Source organism: Numenius arquata, chromosome 16 (assembly GCF_964106895.1).
Source record: "Numenius arquata chromosome 16, bNumArq3.hap1.1, whole genome shotgun sequence".
NCBI classification, from domain to species: Eukaryota; Metazoa; Chordata; class Aves; order Charadriiformes; family Scolopacidae; genus Numenius; species Numenius arquata.
The window spans coordinates 794388-813944 of NC_133591.1; the positions used below are offsets into that span (position 1 = coordinate 794388).

General features: G+C 47.0%; 1 protein-coding gene across 1 annotated transcript; it reads right to left on the reverse strand.

The window, feature by feature from the left end:
- Positions 1 to 18748: 18748 nt before the first annotated feature.
- CLDN5 (claudin 5) lies at positions 18749 to 19399 on the reverse strand. The gene has a single exon (XM_074159630.1). The coding sequence runs from the start codon at positions 19397 to 19399 to the stop codon at positions 18749 to 18751; it is 651 nt and encodes a 216-aa protein (XP_074015731.1).
- Positions 19400 to 19557: the final 158 nt, after the last annotated feature.

Genomic DNA, 19557 nt, shown 5'->3' on the forward strand with positions numbered 1-19557 from the left:
TAGCGTTATAAATACTGATGGAGTAGCTGGGTCCTGTCCCATGGCAGAAATCTCATTTCACTTCCGTCATATGAATTGTTATGGCTTGTTAGACTGCTCCTGCCATGCCTTGGTGGATGTGTATATGTGTATCTTTGGAATTCTTTGTAATGCTGGCTTGAATTCTGTGTGACTTTGATGTTTTCATATATTATAATGATTATGTAAAGGTTATGTATCATTACATCATACTTTGTACAGATTTTTAATGCAGTTTAATTTAATATTAAATGTGATTTAAGTGTAGCCAACAGAAAGCTAATTAAACTATATATTTTTATTCAAACAAAAGTTATTTATTTTATTTTTTTTAATGTTGTCATCTTATCTGAGCAGTAAAATCCCTGTGCCAAGCTGCCACGGCCAAAAGGTTGCACTTCCTAAGATAAAACGTAATGTCACCTTTTAGTTTTGCATGTTTCCTAGGTAGTACTGGCAATAAATAGTGTCCTCCCTTGCCAGCATAGTTCGGGTTTTGCCTGTACACAGCATACAGTAGTTCTATTACATTTCTGAAGTAGATTATTGTGCTTTAAGTCTCTGGAAATGGAAACACCCAAGTTTCTGTTGTTTCTTGAACACTGATACCAGTGCCAAACCATGGTGACAATGTGAAAGCCAGGAGTCTGTGTGACACTTGAGCACACTTCTGAATATTTTCACTGTGTCTTTCAGTTGCAAACTGCTGAGTGAGTCAAGTGAAATTTCCTAAATTATTCTTAAACTTCTCTGTTACAAAAGAATCACTGCCATTTCCACTAAATGACTGTAACTGTAGCTCAGCCCTATCACATATTTCAGGCTTTCATGTTTCTAGATGTACATATCAGAGAAAACCAAGGGAGTGTGTCGCAGTAAATACAGTGTGCTTCGGTGTGAGAGACCACCTTTGTGTGTATAGAATGACTGATACGTGCTGGGCAGAACTGAATTTTTACTTGCACAGTCTGCTTGCTCAGTAAATGCATCAAAGGTCTTGCGCATCCTGGATCTCTGACTCACAGCTTGGTGACCATCTATCAGGAAATCCTAAACAAACAACTCAATTCCCCATTTTCTCCTGCTACAAAACCTTTAGATGGGGAAAAAAAAGTTGCGAGGAAGGTATCAAAGCATAGGGAGGTAACATCTCACGTCAATGACTGTCTCTAGTTACATGTAGTGCTGGGTTTTCAGTACATGGAATAGTTTTGGTGGGTACCTCAGCAAGTTATTACCTGTATCTTCTTTGGGGCTTTGGCTTTCCTGTTTTTTCCCCACCCATTCCTTAGGAGCTCTGTGTCACCCCCCCCTCATCTCACTTCATCGGGTCTCTCATTGCTGGTGCGTTCCCCATGTCTCCTGGAGCTTTATGGATTTGCTCCTTTCCCCTCCCAGGGCAGGTTTGGGTTCCACTGCTGCTGCCTTTCCTGCTGCTGGGATAAACACAAATCTCGCCTCGCAAGGAAGAAGGGAGTTAGAGGGGGCGACCGTTGCATGACGCTGGCCATGTCTTGAAAAATGGACACGTTTTCAGGTGTGTGCTCCGTTTTTAGCTTCAGCAATCTGAGTTGTGCTGGGGACGTGAGAAATGGGAGCTGGTCTTTATGCTGGGATGTGTCGGTAATTGCTTACTGGCTGTGAATATATTACATGGAGACTAAGCTTTTCTTGTCCATCCTTGATTGCTTTTTGGGTTTTTTGGTGGTGTTTTTTAAGGCTTTCCCAAGATCTACCAGAGGTGCTAAGAATGCTTTTGCAAATTTTAGAACTGATCAGCTGTTGAACTGATCCCAAAGCCATTCAAATGTGGCCCCAAATCAGTCAGGAATGCTGAATGCTGTGTACAAAGAAAGTTATTAAATCTATGTGAAACCTTGGAGAAGTCTCTGCCAATAGATAAAACTTGAGCATGTTAATGTTTTACAGTATGTAAAATAGTATCAGACACTCCTTACATAGTTTATTCTGTGCTGTAGGGTTTGTAGATGAATATGTTAATATTACTTGGAGAACCATTGTACAGGAGGATCCCAAACTGGGGAGTCCCCAGGGTGTGGATATGAGCAGTGAGTGGGGTTTGAAAGGCTCGCTGGCACTTGGGTAGGTCCCTTCTTAGAGTGAAGTGTTGGACAGAGACTCCAGGCCAACAGCTCGGAACGTCTTTTCATGAGGAGATTATTATGCTTTTGATTTGTTTGCCCAAACAGAAAATGTGGCTCTAATGAGTCATTTTAAAATAAATAGTTAAAGCCCTAAGAAATCGGCTTACGCTCTGGGATGTATGGGGACATTCCACCCGGCCGTGTCTGAATGCAAATAGAAACATTCCCCAAGGATTATATTGGAGCTGCAGTAACTCATTTTCCTCTGCAGTGTTCGCTTGCTCTAATAGTACCCTCACAATCAGCGCTTTAAATTATTTCTGCTGCTGCTAATCTGTTTGAGAGAACAATCAAAGCATGAAAAAAATCCTCTAAAATGTTTTAATTTTTTAAGAAAATAAAATAATTAAAATCCTTAAATACCAAAGCAGTGAGGTAGCTGAACAAGCTGACTAAATTATATCATTCCTGCACAGTGATTCATGGCCGTTTTCTTTCTGGGGTGATAAATTTAGATATAATTGAAATTGCACAGTAAGGACCTCATTTGATTGGAATTAAGTGAATCCCCCTCCCCAGAAAAATTGTAGTGACTTAATAGACTTATACTTACCAACACCCAGGTTGTATAGTGGGTAAGAATTAAATCTTCCTTCTGCTGCTCTTAAGGGAAAAAAAAAAAAAAAAAAAAAAAAAAAGAAGAAAGTGAGAAAGTGTTACAACTCTTTAGTATGCCTGAGCTCCTGGGTCTGTGGTCATAACAGCCGTGGTGGGGACCAGAGAGGCATTTAACTGGGATCCTGGCCTCTCTAATGTGAAAAACAGGTGCTGGGGAAGAGCATAGAAACAAAGCGATTGCATAGGATGCTTCCTTCAGATGCAAACACCAGTCCCTTCCCAGTCCTGTGCCCAAGGACATCCTGAGCCGGGGTGGTTTACTGTGTGTTTGGTAACCCTCAGTAGTTCTCTGTGAACCTGGAGAACTTCCTCCTGAAGCCTTGGAAAATTCTCGCCTGTGTGATATCTGCAGTGAGCAGATCTGCAACCTGGCTGCATATTGTGTGAAAAACTAACCTCTTACTGTTTTGTTCAGCTTGTCAATCGCTAGCTTAGCTGTGGTCCCTGCTCAATGCTTCTGTCTCCTCATCCTTTTGTAAGCCTTTTTTCTATTCCCTACAGCCAGCTCTTGCCAGTCTGGAGCTCAGCAGCCTAACGTTGCCTTTTACAGGAGCTGTTCTGCAGCCCCAGTATCATTCTTGCTCTTCTCCAAACCATTTTCAGGCAGGGAGAATAAATGTGCAGACAGAAGGAAGGTGTGGGTGCACGAGGCTGTGCAGCAGGACAGTGGTGTTGGCTGTGCTCTGTCCCTCTGCTCAATAACTCTTACACTCGCTTTGCCCTTTTGGCAGCAACTCTCCCCCCATGGGATGATGTGATCGATCTGGCTGGTGTCACACCAGTGTCTCACTCCTGGCTGTTCACGGTGCAAGTTATGGGTGGTGTTTTGTCGTGTGCATCGCTTCACACTCGTCAGTGCAGAAAGCAATCTCTTCTCTAGTCACTATTTTTCCAAGTCAGAGCAAGAGCACAGTTAGCCTGCTGCACTGAAAAGCTGGTAGTAAGGAAAAATATAAGAAAAAAAATAATCCAGTCTTCATCAGTGAATGATGTATAAGTGGATGGGAAGAGTAAATTCTTATCATTGGGTGATATAAAATGGCAAAAAACAGTGAAAGAGCTTAATGGTAAAATAAAAATGAATAAACTCTGTTTGCGAGTTCAGAACTAAAACTTTTTGGAAGATTACTGTTTATATTTTCTCCGTTCGTGTTGACGGAAGTAAAAGCCTCTACAATGATTTCTAAGCAAATTCTTTCGTAAATATTCACTTTCTCTATTTGCTATTGTAAAACTTGTTATATGAAGTCTTTTATGCTTTGGTACTTAGATGAAACTGGTTGATACCACAACGATCTGGGCTCTAGTTCACAAGCCATATCAAATTTAGCTACAGTTTCTGCTATTTCTTCCCACTGCTCGCCCTGAGTGCTCTCTTAGAGACTACTGCTCTGATGGCAGATGCAGTAAATCAGAGGTATTTCAGAGCCTGGTGGTTTTATCTGCTCCATCATCGACTTGAGTTTACATTAGCAGATAGCAATCATCGCTTTTAAACCAGCCAGGATCTAGGAGAGACACCACAGGCTTACAATTCCGAATGGCTTGCGGCAGAGCTGTCGTTTGTTTAGTAGTTTGTTCACCATAAATACAAGAGAAATGAAACGTTAGGTCTTTCTAGAAGAGATGGCTCTAATCACTAGTCTGGAGTACCCCAGTTTTAAGGACTGAAAAAGAGAAGTTTTAAAATCGGTCTCTTGTGCAGGAGTTCTTTGGAGATGGCTTTCTGGAGTTGAGTTGGCTGCTCAGAGTATGGTAACTTGCAAAGAAGGAGACGTACAGAACAGTATTTACTAAAAGGGAAGGGAAGGAATCAATAGACTACCACAACTGAGGAAGAAACTATACATAACCCGCTCCGGACTGTTCTCAGGACAGTAATCAAGAACATCATTTGATCATTGATTTTATGCGTACGTCTGTCGGTCACGAGGGTTTTGATTCCCTCATAGAAGGAATGTTCCCAAAAACATTCCTCTGAAAGTTGCGTTGTGAGTAATCAGGTCTGTCAGGGGGAAAGCGAGCAGCAAAATGTTTGTTTCTTTACATGGAAAAATTGAAGTCCCTCTTGGCTCTCGTGGACCATTGTTGGCTGCAAGGTGGTACTGAAAGTTCTCTTTGGATCGGGTTCAAGAGCTAAGGAAAAGCTGCTGCCCAGGGTGGAGCTCCAAAGTACGGTGCCACCTTTCTGCACAAGCATGTGGTTATAAACATTTCTTAGCAGGAAATATTACAAAACATTCACTAGGGAAAGAAAACGATGTGAGCTTTTATTCCAGACTGGCCTCCCATTCTCTTCCAGCATCTGAGGTTTGATTTTTGTCAAAAAGTTTTGTCAGGAAGAAGACAAAGGTCAAACACATTCCAAGTGGGCAAGAGAGATCTTTTACTCAGTTGTAGGCAACTCCATGACAGCCCTGGGTCTGACACTGCCGAGAATGTGGGTTTCGCAGCCCTGCTGGTGTGTGACAGACGGTTTTATTTCCTCTGCCCCTCCAAGCAGTTGTACCTGCTGGGTGGCTGCCGTGGGACTTCATACTTTGACTTGCTCCTTCTTACTGAGTCGGGCATCGGGGCAACGTGCTAAGATCTCAATAATGAGAGGTGAAGATAAAGAGTTGTCTTGTGATTTGATATCACAAACAAGCCTTTACCAGAGTCACTGCCATGTGTTCTTCTCAATGAGTTGGAGGCTCAGAAGCCATCCCTAAATGAGTTAAAATCAAGCTCTCTGTAGGGAGCTTCCATGTAGGAATTTGTGGGCAAGCCTCAGGAGCTACACTAAGGTAAAACGTGCACACAAGCCATAGCACAGCACAGCTCCTTCCAGGGCTGGATCTGGGTTTAGTTTATTCAGAGATCTGGGGGTTTTGTATTCCCCAGTTCAACAACATTCCTCTCTGAAGTCTTTGCCGCATGTTTAAGAACTGTAGATGATTTCTCTGTGTATTCCTTGATGTTTACTAGGCTACCTGGGTTAGATAAGTACTGTGGTATTCAGAGTCCTTCGTTTTCTTTTCAAAACCGGCTTAAATTGAGGCGATGCCTTCCTGGCCCCTGCAAAAAGGTAATGCTCCCTTACGAGAAGAGCTGCTGTCTTTTTAACTGGGTAGAGCACTCAGAGGCACCTCTTCTCATTGATACAGCTTGTCTGCTTTTCCAGTCCCTGCGGTGTTGGTGTCTTTTTCCACTGTTTAGCTCAGTGGAATTTACTTTCATTTAATCATTCATTTGCAGCATGGCACTGGAAAATCGGAGGCACCTGCCATTGAATTGGAAAGAATTCACAGGGACATTCAGCTCTTGGTATGTTTTTATTTGCTGAAAGAAGTCACCAAGGGGCTCCCGAAATAAGTATGCCATTAATAATGATCTGAAAGTCCAGGCCCATGAGTAGCCTGCGGTAACGGAGGACTCAAATGCCAGGGCTGCAGAAGGCAGGTCAGGTTCTGCAGCTAACTTATGGCAACTGCTTGCTGCTAACAATCTGCCTGAATGTTTGCACTTGTAGCTCATTTTAAGACATTGTTGCGTGCCTAAATATTTGTACATTTAGACTCCCTTCTGTGGCTTGGGAAAAGCCCCTTTGAGGCAAGTGGATTGTTCTAATCCACCCGGATAGAGCCGGTGAGGAGGCAGAGTCAGTGCAGTTGGGGGGGTGCAGCGAGTGCCCAGGCACTTCTGCTGCAGAGAGGTAGGTACTGGCACACGGCGGGCACAGAGCGATGGTCTCTTACCTCAGGTCGCCCAGTTGCAAGAAATGGTTATAATAAAGCATTTCAGAGAGTAGGGAATGAAAAGGACTTTACATTTAAAGAAGCAAAAATCTTGCTCTAGTAATTTCTCTAAGAGACTGGTGTGTGTTTTTAAAACATTGCCTAAATAGGTCTGATCAGCACTGCGTATTTTTAATATTAGAGGTAGCAATGTATCTTACAATGTTTTCCTACTTCATGATTATTTTCAGTTTTTCTTCTTCAAAGGCTGATGGTGAGAAACCATTGGTGCCTTTAGGATGCTGTTGTTTTGTATCTGCTGTTATCAGAAATAGGTCACCTGTGAAGAAGTCAGAGGACTGGAGCCGGGGCAGTCCAACACTCTGGAGAGATGGGGAAGGATCTGCCTTTAAAAAGTATGTCATTCTTCACGGAACAGGTTTTGTGACCAGCAGTGTGACTGGGGCTGGGGCCGCTCTGAGTCTGAAATGACCTTCTCGGACCCCTGCTACGTTCCTCTCCACAGACACATGCACTGGCCACAGTTTCCTCTCCTATTGTATAGGGTGACAATCGGCTTGAAAAGAAAAAAAAGAAAGAGCATTCTACATTTTGACCTGAGGCTGCCGTGTTTCCTTCAGGAAAGTCTGTTCTAACTGGAAGTGGCCTTGTTACATTATACGGAAGCTGTTGGAGGGGGGTGAGGGGGAAGCTCTCCAAACAGTCGTCTTCTGGGTTTTTCCAGTAGTAACTGTCCAGTCCGAAAAAACTCCAAAGAGCATTTGGCTGCTTCTCACTGATGGCTCTCTGTGGGGCAGGCTGTGACTTGGGAGCTTTCCTTTACATGAACTCACACTTGAAAAACTCACTGCTGTCCTACTTCCTCGTGGTGCAGACCTGCTCTCCGGGGCCCCAAGGGGTCCTGCAAATCTTAGAGCACTTAGAAAAATTCATACATGAATGGAAACATGATCTTGACCTTAGCAGCTGCAGAACTTGTGCTGTAATATAATTCTGGAACTTGATGCTTTTGGTGAGAAGTGGTGTTTTGCAGTGTGCAGTTTGGTGTGTGCCACACTCCGCTGTCTCAGAAGAGTCACCTCCTACACAGACCCGGGGGGTGCTCAGTGCATCGACACTGTCCGTGTTTGCTGCTTACCATGGTAAATCAATATCCTGCTTTAATTTTACCTATAATTGAGGATTCAGGTAACTATCCAGTACTAGACCAGTTCAGCACTTACTACTAATAGCGATACCTTGCTTAGGAAGTTTAACACTTTAAAGGCAGTATCGGTCATTTCTAGCTTTAGTTTCTCACTTGCCAAAATCTTCATGGCTGAAAAGATTATCAACTTTTACAAACACGATCCACTAAGTTCTTGTCTATTTATACTTGTTGTCAGTAAAATCCATTCCCCCTTAGGGCGAGTGTATGCTACCAGAGCAGCACCGTTTCTGGGCTGTGGAAAAGTTACATTCTGAAATTTAAAGACCTGTGTGCACGTATTGTAAAGCGCTGGTGGGATTTCCCAGATGTGTCTGTTGTAGGGAGGGAAATATTACCCCCCTAAAACAGTCTGAGGGAGAAAAAAGCCAAACCATCCTGCAGTTTTTCTCCGCCTGCCTGTTCTCTCTCCTTGGGAGCCTTTTCTACCAATGCATTATCCCTCTCTAATGCTAAGCCAAACTGCCTCCCGTCCTCCCTGCCAGGGGTCTGATCTCCCGTGGGTGTTTAGGTTTCTTCACCCTGCTGTCTGGTGCAGTTTGCTCACAGCCCAGAGCAGCACTGGCTCACGCTGGTGCTGGGATGCGTAATACATTACCTGTTTTGCAAACCCAGTGTGTGCCGCTCCATGCACATGGAGAAGGGGAAGAGGGTTGTTGTTTCAGCTGGTTCCGCCTGCAGTGTGGCCGTGTAAGTAGATTAGCTGCTATCGGTGTTAAGGTTGGAGTAGTGAGAACAATAACTTAACGAACATATCCTCTACATGAGACTTTTTCCTTGCTAAAGCTACTGAATTCTGACTCAGTCTTGCTGGCTCCCCTTGTAGAACATCCCCTCAGCAAACTCCCTGAGCAGAGCACGCTGTGCCCGAGGGAAGCTTTCCAACTGCTGCGCACAAAACTGAGAAGGGAACCTGAAAAGGACTGAAAATGACAGGGTGAAGCACAAAAATAGCAAATAAAGAACTAACAGGAAAAGAGAGACCGGGTAACAATAGCGGGTGAGCAGTAAATCCGGTTTGCCTTTCTAGCTCAGGAAGGTGTCTTGAAATCTGTGTTTCGGGGCACCCACTGGGTGGTCACCAGAGCTCTTTTGAGTGTGTGAAATGAAATGGAAAACAATAGCTCAGCAGCAATTGCTTTCTTCCCTCTGATGAGGTGTTCCTTGAATTGCCAGCACGACTCCTGCTTGATTTAGCCGTGAATACAGCCAGGCATTTCCTGAGACGACAGCCCTACATGGTGCTATTAGAAATGCTAAGTGAAAGGTTCTGCTGTGAATGAGGACGGAAAGGGAATAGGATATGGGAGTGTGTCCCACTGACCTGTCTCTGCCACAAAAGGGGATGAAATGTAGCACAGCTGCACAGGGGCCATCGACCCACTCCGAAACTCTTCGGCTCTGCACGACAGGAGCCAACAAGACCTGTTTGGAAGAGGCATTTATTTTCGGAATGGTCAGAAGCTGTGCCAGCATTGTTTGTCTTCATAACTTGCCTTTTTTCTTTTGTTTATTTTTTTTTCCTGTCATATTATCTACTAAACTCTCAACTCTACGCTTCTTCATGGAGGCTTTTTGCCAGTAAATGTCGATATTGTTTGTGCTCTTGGCCAATGGCTCAATCTGACTAGTCTCCACGTACATCTGTATATGCTTACTCAGCTCTTCCGCCAGCTCCAAAGAACCAATAAATGTTCCCTTTTTAGAAAGGGTATCTTGCCTCAGCCTTTCAAAGATAGAGGAACTGTACGTGGCTCCATGAGTTTGGCATTGGCTTGGCAGAAACTCTTTAAGAATCGCTCCTCCTCCTCCCTGATTACAGCCCTCGGGGAAAAAATGTGATGACCCCTCATTTTTTTGTTATTCAGCACATTTTTGTGCACTTTTATTTCATTAAACCTCAAACTGTTTTTATTTCCTCCTTGCCTCACCTTCTCCCTTCAGCAGGCTGGGTGTTAGAGAGTGCCTCTGACTCAAACGGACAGGGAGACCCAAAAGGTCATTACTGTGACAGATTAATTAGTTATTAGGTGAGCAGTATCACGTTGCATCGGATGCAATCTATATTTAGTAACTTGGGCTGGTTTTTATCCAGTGTCCAATCATGCATGTTAATTCTGTCCTCTTGTTTTTAGAACAAAAATCTTGTACGTTGCTGAGACCAGTGTTAGAGCCATGTAGCCGCGCAGGACACGCACCACCTCACCCATACGGGTGTTCTGTACACTCTTTTCCCATCTATTTGTTAAAAACATCCACCTTTCTATTTTGCCTTCACTTTGGGGAATTCTAGGCTTTCTAAAACAGATTCATTTTAGTCCTACATTTTAAGTTGATCGAGCTCCTCAGCTTTTGCTTCTGCCCTGGATAAGTTCCTTTCTGTTTCCAGGCTGATTTCTATTAACCATTTCTCCGTGCACAATGTCTGTGCTTCCTGACACCTCTGGGGAAGGTTTCACTCAGTGTGGTGCCTGCAGCGCGGTGGTGTCTTATCCCACCTTTGCTCATTTAAAGCACTTTCATTGTGTCCTTCCTCTTTCTTTTCATTCCTCTTTCTTTTCATTCATCTGCGTTAAGACCTTTCTGTTTGATCTAGACTCACTTGCAAGGTCAAAAAGCGAGGTTCCACATCAGTCTCAATGCTCTGCATCCTGCCTGCCCGTGTCCCTGTGTGGAGCAGTGAGATGGACAAAGAAAACCAGGGCTGATTGCTCTGCTGGGTTTGTTCTCGGCTGGCTCTGTCTCCTTAACCAGTCCCCTCCTCGCACCGCGTGTGCCGGAGCCAGGGAGGGGATGGAACCGTGTGGCTGGTCCACGACTGATCTAAAATACCCATCCCACTGAGTCTCGTCCCTCGTGTGCTTCACTTGCTGTTACCTCTTCGCTGAGATGATTGTGCTTCGGTTCTGTCTGGAGCCTTCTCTGTAGCTTTGCTCATTCTCGTGGTTCTAGGTTTTCCCAGGGTTGTTGAGGTGCCTGGTCTGCGCGTGTGTCTGACGTGCCCATCTTCATCCTTTCCTGTTGGAGGGACAAAATGCAATATCGGGGCAGGACAGGTCTGAGACACTTTGGTTGAGGAGGATTGCAGTTTCCCTTTTTCCTCACAATACGAATTCCTGTGTGGCAAGAGATAGTAAAACTGAAATTCTCCGTTCCATATCGCGACGTGGCTCAGACTTCAGTAACACTATTAAGGGGAAAAAACTTTCTCTTAGAGTTTCCTGCCCTCTCCCACCCTGCCTTTGCTGTGGGCTTGTTTTGTGCACACCAGAGGAGCTCAGGGCCGTTCCTGCCGGGCTGTGAGTGCGTTCTGCAGGCAGCCAGTCAAATCCACAATCTCGTGAGAGAGGTGGGAGGCAAAGGGATTGTTCTTCCCACCACTGCTGATCAGCCTTTGGGACAGAGAGCAGAAGCTGCTGCCGAGAGCGAAGGGAGCACACGCAGCCGTCCGGGGATGAAGGTTGCTGTGCTCAACTGAAGGTGCAGGTTGTAAAGAATGTAATCGGCTCTGGAGGAATCTGGGCAGGAGGCCATGGATAACAGCTCTCCTTTGAGGAGGGACACTGTAACAGTGATACGGACGTCTTGAGGAGCCGTGGTCATTAATAACCCCAAAGAGACAAGTGGTCTCTCTTCCGTATTTCCAAAGAACAGCATTTTACCCCTACACTCTCGGGATGGTGTTAGATACTGGATTTCCCAGAAGCCATTGCTGCAGAACAGCTGTTTTAAGAGGCTTTTGTTTAGTTTCTTGCCATACCACCCCAGGGAACTGACTCTCTGAATTAATGCTTAATCCACAGCCGTACAGTAGATTAAGGTTACTTTTATAGGGAAACTATTTCCATAGTTGTGAAAAGCTACTCTTACTGTTGTGTCTTATACCTTTTTTGAATAATAGAAACTGCTCTTCCATGGCACGTGCTGCATATAAAAGCTGTAGGAGTTAAGACTTTTCTAAAATTGGCAGTAGTAGGGGATAGACATTCTCAGCTGGATAAGACAATAAAATCAGGAGAGAACAGGAGAGTTGAAAAATAATTTGGGAGTCCAAGGGCATAATGGGATTCAGAGTAGATGTTAAATTTTTAAAACTTCAGTCTTGCATGTCAACATTTTTAAATGTCAACAGTGTAACAAAAATAAAGTAGATGTAAACATGAAATGTATTCTGTTGCTTGGATCTTGGCAGTCACCTCCCATGAAATAATAGCAGGAAATTATAGAGAAAAAAAAGTGGTGAAATCATTCTGCAGTCATTGGGTATTCATGTGAGTCTTCTGTGCTGAGATAACACTTGGGTTTATTTGTATTATAGAATGAAAGATTGCTGTTATAATTGGAAACTGTTAGAGGTTTTGTAGCTCAGGCTAAAGGTTATCCAGGCTGCTGCAGCAGATATCCTAATTCTAACAAAAGATATACAGCGAGGACAGAACATTATAACTGGAAGAGTAACCTAAAAATATACCTAGAGCAAGAATTCTGCCGTGCTAGGCACTTGGTAGAGCTGATAAGAATTGTGATTGTTGGTTTTTGCCCTGATCCTTCAAATATGTGAAGCTCTATTGAAACGGAATCCTACCACTTGGAGATTCCACATATGCTCTTGTCAAGGAGGGCTTGTTTTTCTTTCCTGAGTGATCTCTGTTGTGCCTGAGCCTAAATTCTCTTATGGTTTAACCTGCTGTGGGAGTGTTCTGATTACAATCACCGTTAACGCTAATGAGTTATGTATGTGTGTAACAGGGGAGTCAATGTGGGGCATGGTGTGAGAGTGGGACCAGAGCCGCAGGTACCCACCTACAGTTGGATTAATTGCCATAGCACCTCGTGTGCGATGGAGATGGATGTCACTCAGACCTGTTGCTGTCAGCAAACCTGGGTGGTTGAAACTAGGAAAATACACAGCTGAAACCCAAAATGCATTTAACGTTGCAAACTATTTTTGCTACCAGGTGAAAAATGTCATTGTAGGACCCGGTGTTGTGCATCTCCCACCTTTTGGGGCATTTGTTTAACCCCTGAAAACCTTCTGCTCATCCAAAAAAAAAAAATCAATAATCCCACAGCCAGCACAGCTGGTGCTATGAGATGCCAAGCCCTGTAGTTTGCAGAGGTGTAGCTTACCTCCTCCGGGACTCAGCCAGCGATGAGGGCTGCACAGCGGTGTTACAGCTGCCACAGGGTTCACAGCCTGCTCATCGCATCAGAGTCACTTTCCAGAGGGTTATCTGTTGTTTGCCTGTAAAAATCAGCTATTTTAAACATTTACTTTTGTTCTCCGCTGTAAATAAACATGAGCTGGCTTCATCTCATCTGTTTCGCTTGTGCACACCAGAGCACTCTCAGCCCGGCTGGTGCAGCCTGGAGGATCCCCCAGAAGGGAACCCCCCCCTGTTCTTGGAGCTGAGGGTTAGGAAGGAATGGATCCACCCCTGTTGCCATATGTGATAGCACTGAGGCACTTCAGCCTGTCTAAACTCAGTGTAGTTTTTCCAAAAGAGACAGGAACCTGTGTGACGGACACCTCCATAGGAGCATCCCCTACCTGCTGGGAGAGCTCCGCCAGCTGCTGCGGGGGCGTTACTCAATGGGAACGGCTCCTGCCATTCAGGGTGCTCTGAGAGGCTCACGGTACAAGATGCAGCTTATTTTGTTTCCTGCCTGGTTTTCTAGTTGGCCAATGTCCTTTTGTACTGGTCTGTCCTCAGTGTTGGAGGTCTTCTCTTAATTTCTTCTCTTGTATTAACGTCAGCAGATTGCTGTGCCTTGTGGATGGCTCTGTTGGTCATAGAGGGAGGTGTGTTTGTTTTTCTTCCTCTTGTAGAATGAAACCAAAGCAGCCGGATAGTCATTTCAAAGCTCACTCTTCCTTTGGTTTAAGAATATCGGTGCTGTATGTACAGTTCCCCACCTTGTATGATGCCATTGCTCTCAAAAAGCTGAAGCCAGTAGTTCAGATAATGCATCGGTTGATTATATTCAGGCTGCTTAATTTTTCTAGAGAACTTTTAAACCAGACTCTTACTGATGAGTATTTTCACATTAGCAGTGGTAAAGCTTATATGATGTGCTCCTCCAATTCCTGCACTTATTTAAGTGGGATTGGACCCTGCAGGAGGAGAAGACTGGCACAAGCCCCAGGCAGATGCCCTCGGCGTAACACATGTGCTTCCCAGCTAAGGCCAATGCTCGCCACCTTCCCGTGCCAGATACCGGGCTGAGCTTTGGAGGGAGGGGGAAGCTCGGTGCTGTGCACAAAATCCCCAAATGCCACAGACAAAGGCCACTGCTCAGTTGATTCATGGCAGAACGTCTCAATCTGTGTCTAAGGAAAAGAAAAGGTGAAGCAAGGCCTGTGTAGCCAAGCAACTGTAAAGGCTTCACTGTTGCCACGGGAGGTTTTATCAGTGACGCAGTGGTTGAAATTGTCCTTTTCTTGTAACTGGAGGTTGTGCTAGGAAGAAGAAGGGGTTTGAGTGACAGACAGGAAGATCCGGGCTGGAGCAGTCACACACACACACACATACACACACAGAGACACTCACAAAGGTCTGATCAAAGTAAGAATGATACAGCTCAGTTACTTCCAAAATATAAATAGGAAGCCCCCTCGAGGCTCTGCTTTTGGAATGATTTATCCTGTCGCAATCAGTCTATGGGTAAAACAAATGCAATATTTGATCTGAAAAGGGGATTCACCTGCTACCTCCCGATTAACCGAACACGGCAGAAGTGTTTGCTGTGTCTTACCAAGCAGACTTACAGCAGCAAATCCGCAAACACGTGGACTTAATTATTTTCTTTAGTATATGAAACAAAAAAAGGGTGCTTTGTGGGTGTCATCTAATGCTGAGTATTGCATGGATGGGTTGATGAATATATGCATGAATATGTCGCTTTTATGTGGGATCTGGCTTCTGAGGGGCAGGATTTTCACTCAGCATTACAGAGGTATGGACCGGTCTCGGTTCCAGGAAAGTAGGATCGGGAGACTGTTTACCTGCATTTGTGGTCTGAAAGATGGGCAAAGAAGAAGAACAAATTCCTAGCATAATATTTGACCAGGGACTAGCCTTATAAATAAAAATCTGGAGTTATGCTGGTTTCTCACTCCAAGAGTAACATGTTTCAGTCTGTTCCAAAGAGCAGATGCCCAACAAACATCTTTGTGCAGGAAAAGGAAATATTTCCTTAAACATCCTGCAGCAAACGTGACTGATTGAGCTTCCTTTTCCCTCTGCCTGGTGCATTTCCCTTCTTTGCACAGACAGGATCTAACCAGATTTGCAGGGTATGAACTGCAGGTTACTTTCAAATTCATAACTCTGCAATGGTTCGTTTAGCAGGACAAAGGCCAAGCCGGCAGACACCCTTTCTCCAGCTCAGCATGTGCATAGCAATGGGAGGGTGGCAAGGAGCTTTTGTTAATCTCAACCCAGCTGGCAAGAAGGCTGGAAAATGAAGTCTTTGAAGATGTTTTTTCTTCATTTTTAAAGCAATAGTTTATTCAGAAGAGCTTGAAATTCTTGCAAAAAAAAAAAAAATCTGCAAAATATTGAAAGACCTCCCTGGCAGTGATGTACCTCAGGCAAATTTCCCCACTACCAATTAGCCTCTGCAGATTCATTAACAGCCATTTTTTCACAGGTTCTGTTCTGATGCAACTGTGAAAATGTTTTTCCCCAGCTTGAATGCACTTTTTAAAAACCTGAGTGGCAGAAAGGATTAGGGTATCAGGTCAGGCTGGGGCTGATCCAAGCTGCGGTGGGATTTTTCTTCCTTTCAGTTTAAACGTGTAGGAATTGAAAGCTGAAAGAGCTTCATGCTCAGAGCTGTTCTCAAAACAGTAGGGACGCACAGTCTGCTCCCCCGGTGTGCTCACATCACAAGACCCACTGCTGCTGCTTGCTCTTTTGTCCGGGCTCCAGCGCGGAGCAGAGATGCTGCTGCCCGCACCGCTCCTTCCCTCCTCCCCGGGGGCCACCCAGCTCCCCCCCAAGGTAGCCCAGGCAGAGGGTGCCCTTTGGGCACCCATGTCACACCCTGTCACACCCCATCTTCCCGGCCCCGACAATCCAGTGCCTTTTACAAAAAACAGTAACCCTGTTCAGGGATTGGTTTAGATGGTTTTATTTTTATGTGAAATCTTAAATACAAAATAAAAATAGTAAACAAGTGCTATAGATTTCTCTGTCGGTCGGGATGAGGTTCTGGCCTGATCCTGAGCACTTCCAAGTCTTTAAGTTCAGGACTAGGTCTCTACTCTTGGAAAAAAAACATAGCAAAACCCAACTTAGACTTTTACCCTGAAGCCAGTGATGTCAGTAACAGCCTTGTCTGGGGTTGTTGTTTAAAGCACAGCAACAAGTATACTGAAGGATGAGATGAAATATAAAAATACTTTTAAAAATGGGCCCCACTTCCTTCTAGTGTTGCTGGGCGCTGCCCCACTTGTTCCCTCAGCAGCGAGCTCTGCTTTGGTAGGAGGGTGCTGTTTGACGGCACATACACGGTTACTGCTGGCTTCTCCCAAGAGGTCTCCTTGTGTCAGTGGTTCAGATTTTGGTTATCGTACAGACCCAGCCCCGCCATGGCACAGAGCTACCTAACGGGAAGTTTGGCTTGTCACAAAAAATTCCCTTCTAAGGCGTGGGTCTCCCTCCCTTGCCCCAAGACACCAGTTTTGAGCTGATTTTAAACGCCTAGTGCTGGACTGCCCATCTTTTGGTCAGAGCCCAAATCCTGCTGTGCTTCTGAAGGCTCCACAGCAGAGACACGTACAGGAGCCTCTGCCGGGGGCGGCTGTGCTTAGTTCTTTAATGTGAGACGAAGGAGAGTGAGGGCCGGGATTTGGGCTAATACCTGTTGGCTCATTTGTTAGACACGAGAGGGCTGAGGGGTGCAGCGTCTCTGCGCTGGGTGACAAATACAGCTGGACGTTTTCATTTAAAATAAAAATAAAGTAACGGTGAAACAAATAAAGGCCCCAAACCACATAACAAGCCAACTTTGGTAGATTTCTTGCAAAATATATGCATTTAAATACATTTACAGTTTATAAGGTTACACTGTTTAAAAAAAAGTTGCAATGATGAAATACAGAATATTTCATTCTTGTACCAAAACTACACCTCACATCATGACAATATTATACCTTTATTTAAATGCAGACGGTATAAGAACTGCACCTCTTTATAGAACAAAACTAGTTCTAGACGTATTGCTCTGCTTTTGTACTGTCTGACGGGCTCAGAGCCTGCATGTTTAAAATCGAAAGCGGTTATCTTTAAAAGGGTAAATCGTGCGCTCAGTGTTCAACACCAGTATTGGCAGGGGCGAGGCTTTAGTCTCTCATTGGGGTCTGTGTACGTATTGATTTACAGCCGCTGGGGCTGTAAATGTGCTAAGCAAAGCGGGAACACGGTGGCTGTAAACCTGTCCCAGCCCCGCGGGTACGCTCCGTCTGTCCGTCTGTCTCGGCGCTGGAAGTCCCCCGGGGCCGGGTGTGCTGTGCTGCTGCCCGGCTGCGCGGCACCCACGAGGCCGCAGAGCTGCGCCGAGGAACGCGCACAGCAAGGTTCCTCGCTAATTGTTGGCAGAAATCTCCTTATGGCGATACAGGCGCTGCCGCGGTCTGTAGCAGAATTCTGTGTCGATTTAAAAGTCCAAGCAATTTGCACGGAAGCGTATCGCACCACCCCCTAACCCCCCCTGGAAAACCAGTGTGCCTCTGCAGAGGGAAAGAGAGAGGTGCACGCTGATACTCCAGGCCGGGGCAAAGTTTAGCAGGTGTTGAGCTCTGAAAACGAGAGTTATGTTGCCCAGAGCATCTTCCTTCCAGTCTGCACAGTGTCACCAGGGCAATGCAGGGAGCCGAGCGCTGCGACAGCCACGGCCTCACGTCTCCGGAGTAGCCTGCATAAAGTCTCAGTCAGGATATTTGGTAAAGTCCTTGTAGCAATTTCTCTGTCTGATTTGGTAAATGAAGGAAAGCACGTGTTAAAATTACGGTGGGGAGCCAAATAAGTGCAGGTCCAACAGAACACCCGATTCAAAGCTGGCAGCAAGCGGGGCTCGGCAAGAAGGCCACGACAGCCATCCATACCCCAGGCACCGGTAGCCGGGGCAGTTTGTGTGTTCCCAGTCTGTGTAGCGCAGATGAGAGGGTGCAGAGGGACACACCGCCGGAGCCAGGACATGCACAGATCACCCGGGTCTCTGCATCTAGTCCTCCAGTAATTCTGGCAACGAGTTCATATTCAAGTAAAAACAGAACAGGAGCTGATGAAGGAGAAGGGATGAAGAACCTTAAGGGGCACCCCAGTGCAGTCTGGCTTGTCCTCCACTAAACGACAGCAACTACCCGAAAGCTCTTCTGAAGGTCTCAAAGACACACAGACCCATGCACTTCTCTGAGGGACTGAAACGACTGCAGAAAATCAAATGCCCTTCTCCAGGGAGTTACCTGCCGGCGGGATGAAGGCCCAAGGTTAGAGTCAGGCTTTAGAGAGAGACCCTAGTTTAGTTGCCCGAATAGAAGAACAAAAAAAGCCCCCTGACCAGTCAAAGTCCCCGCGGGAAGAGCCAGATGCAGGTTTTCGGGAGAGACAACGACGAAGGGAAGCTGCTCCTCGGGCACGGAGCGCGGCCGGTCCCGGGGCCGGGCGCTGCCCGGGAGGCGCCCGCGGCGGCGAAGGACCGGCGGCTCCCACGGGAACGGCCGGGGACGGGCCGGGGGCTGCGGGGGAGCCGGACGGGGCGGTTCGCCCGGGCTCCTCGGTGCCGCGGCCGGGGAGCCGCCGTCCCGGCGGGGCCGTGCCGGGTCGGTGCCGGCGGAGCGGAGCGGAGCGGGCGGCCCCGCGGGGAGCCGGGCTGCGGGCGCTGCCCTGCCTGGGGCTGCCGCTTCACGGAGGGGCCGTCGAGGGCAGGCTCTAGGCAGGGCGGCGCTGGGGCCGCCCGTCCGCCTCCCCGCCGGCCGGGGAGCGGGGCAGCCCCGCTCAGACGTAGTTCTTCTTGTCGTACTCGCCGTTGGAGGTGGGCCGCCGCGGCGCGGAGTACTTGACGGGGAAGGAGGACTCGTCGCGCTGGGAGCAGGAGCAGCAGCAGATGAGGCAGCCCCCGAAGAGCAGCAGGGCCGTGGCCGCCCAGCCGATGTAGAGCGCGGCCCCCATCTCCCGCTTCTTGGAGGACGGCACGGTGGGGTCGTAGAAGTCGCTGATGACGATGTTGGCGAACCAGCAGAGCGGGACGAGGACCAGGACCCCGCAGAGGATGTAGATGGCCCCGCCGGCGATGACGATGCGGGACTTGACCTTGCCGGGTCGGATGCAGTTGGTGCACTGGGCGCCCACCACGGTCACCATCAGGGCCACCAGCCCCAGCAGGGCCACGATGACGGTCAGCGCCCGGCCCGCCTGCACCTCGGCCGGCAGCGCCAGGATGGAGTCGTAGACCTTGCACTGCATCTGCCCCGTGCTCTGCACCACGCAGTTCATCCACAGCCCTTCCCAGATGGTCTGCGCCACCACGATGTTCACGTCGATGAAAGCCGACACTTGCCACATGGGCAACCCGCAAGCCAGGATCACCCCCACCCACCCCAGGATGCCCAACCCCAGCCCCAAAATCTCCAGCGCCGCCGAAGTCATGATGATGGTGGTGGTGGTGGTGGTGGTGATGATGATGATGCCGCCGTCGCCGCTGTCCTCACCGAACCCTCCGCTTCTGAACCGCTCGCCCCCGGGCAGGGCTATATGAGGAGTCGCGGGGTGCCCTCCCACCGCCCGCCCTCCTCCTCCTGGCCCGG

Excerpts from the sequence above, each read along its gene's own strand:
- CLDN5 (XM_074159630.1), bottom strand. The coding sequence starts at position 19,399 with ATGACTTCGGCGGCGCTGGAGATTTTGGGGCTGGGGTTGGGCATCCTG.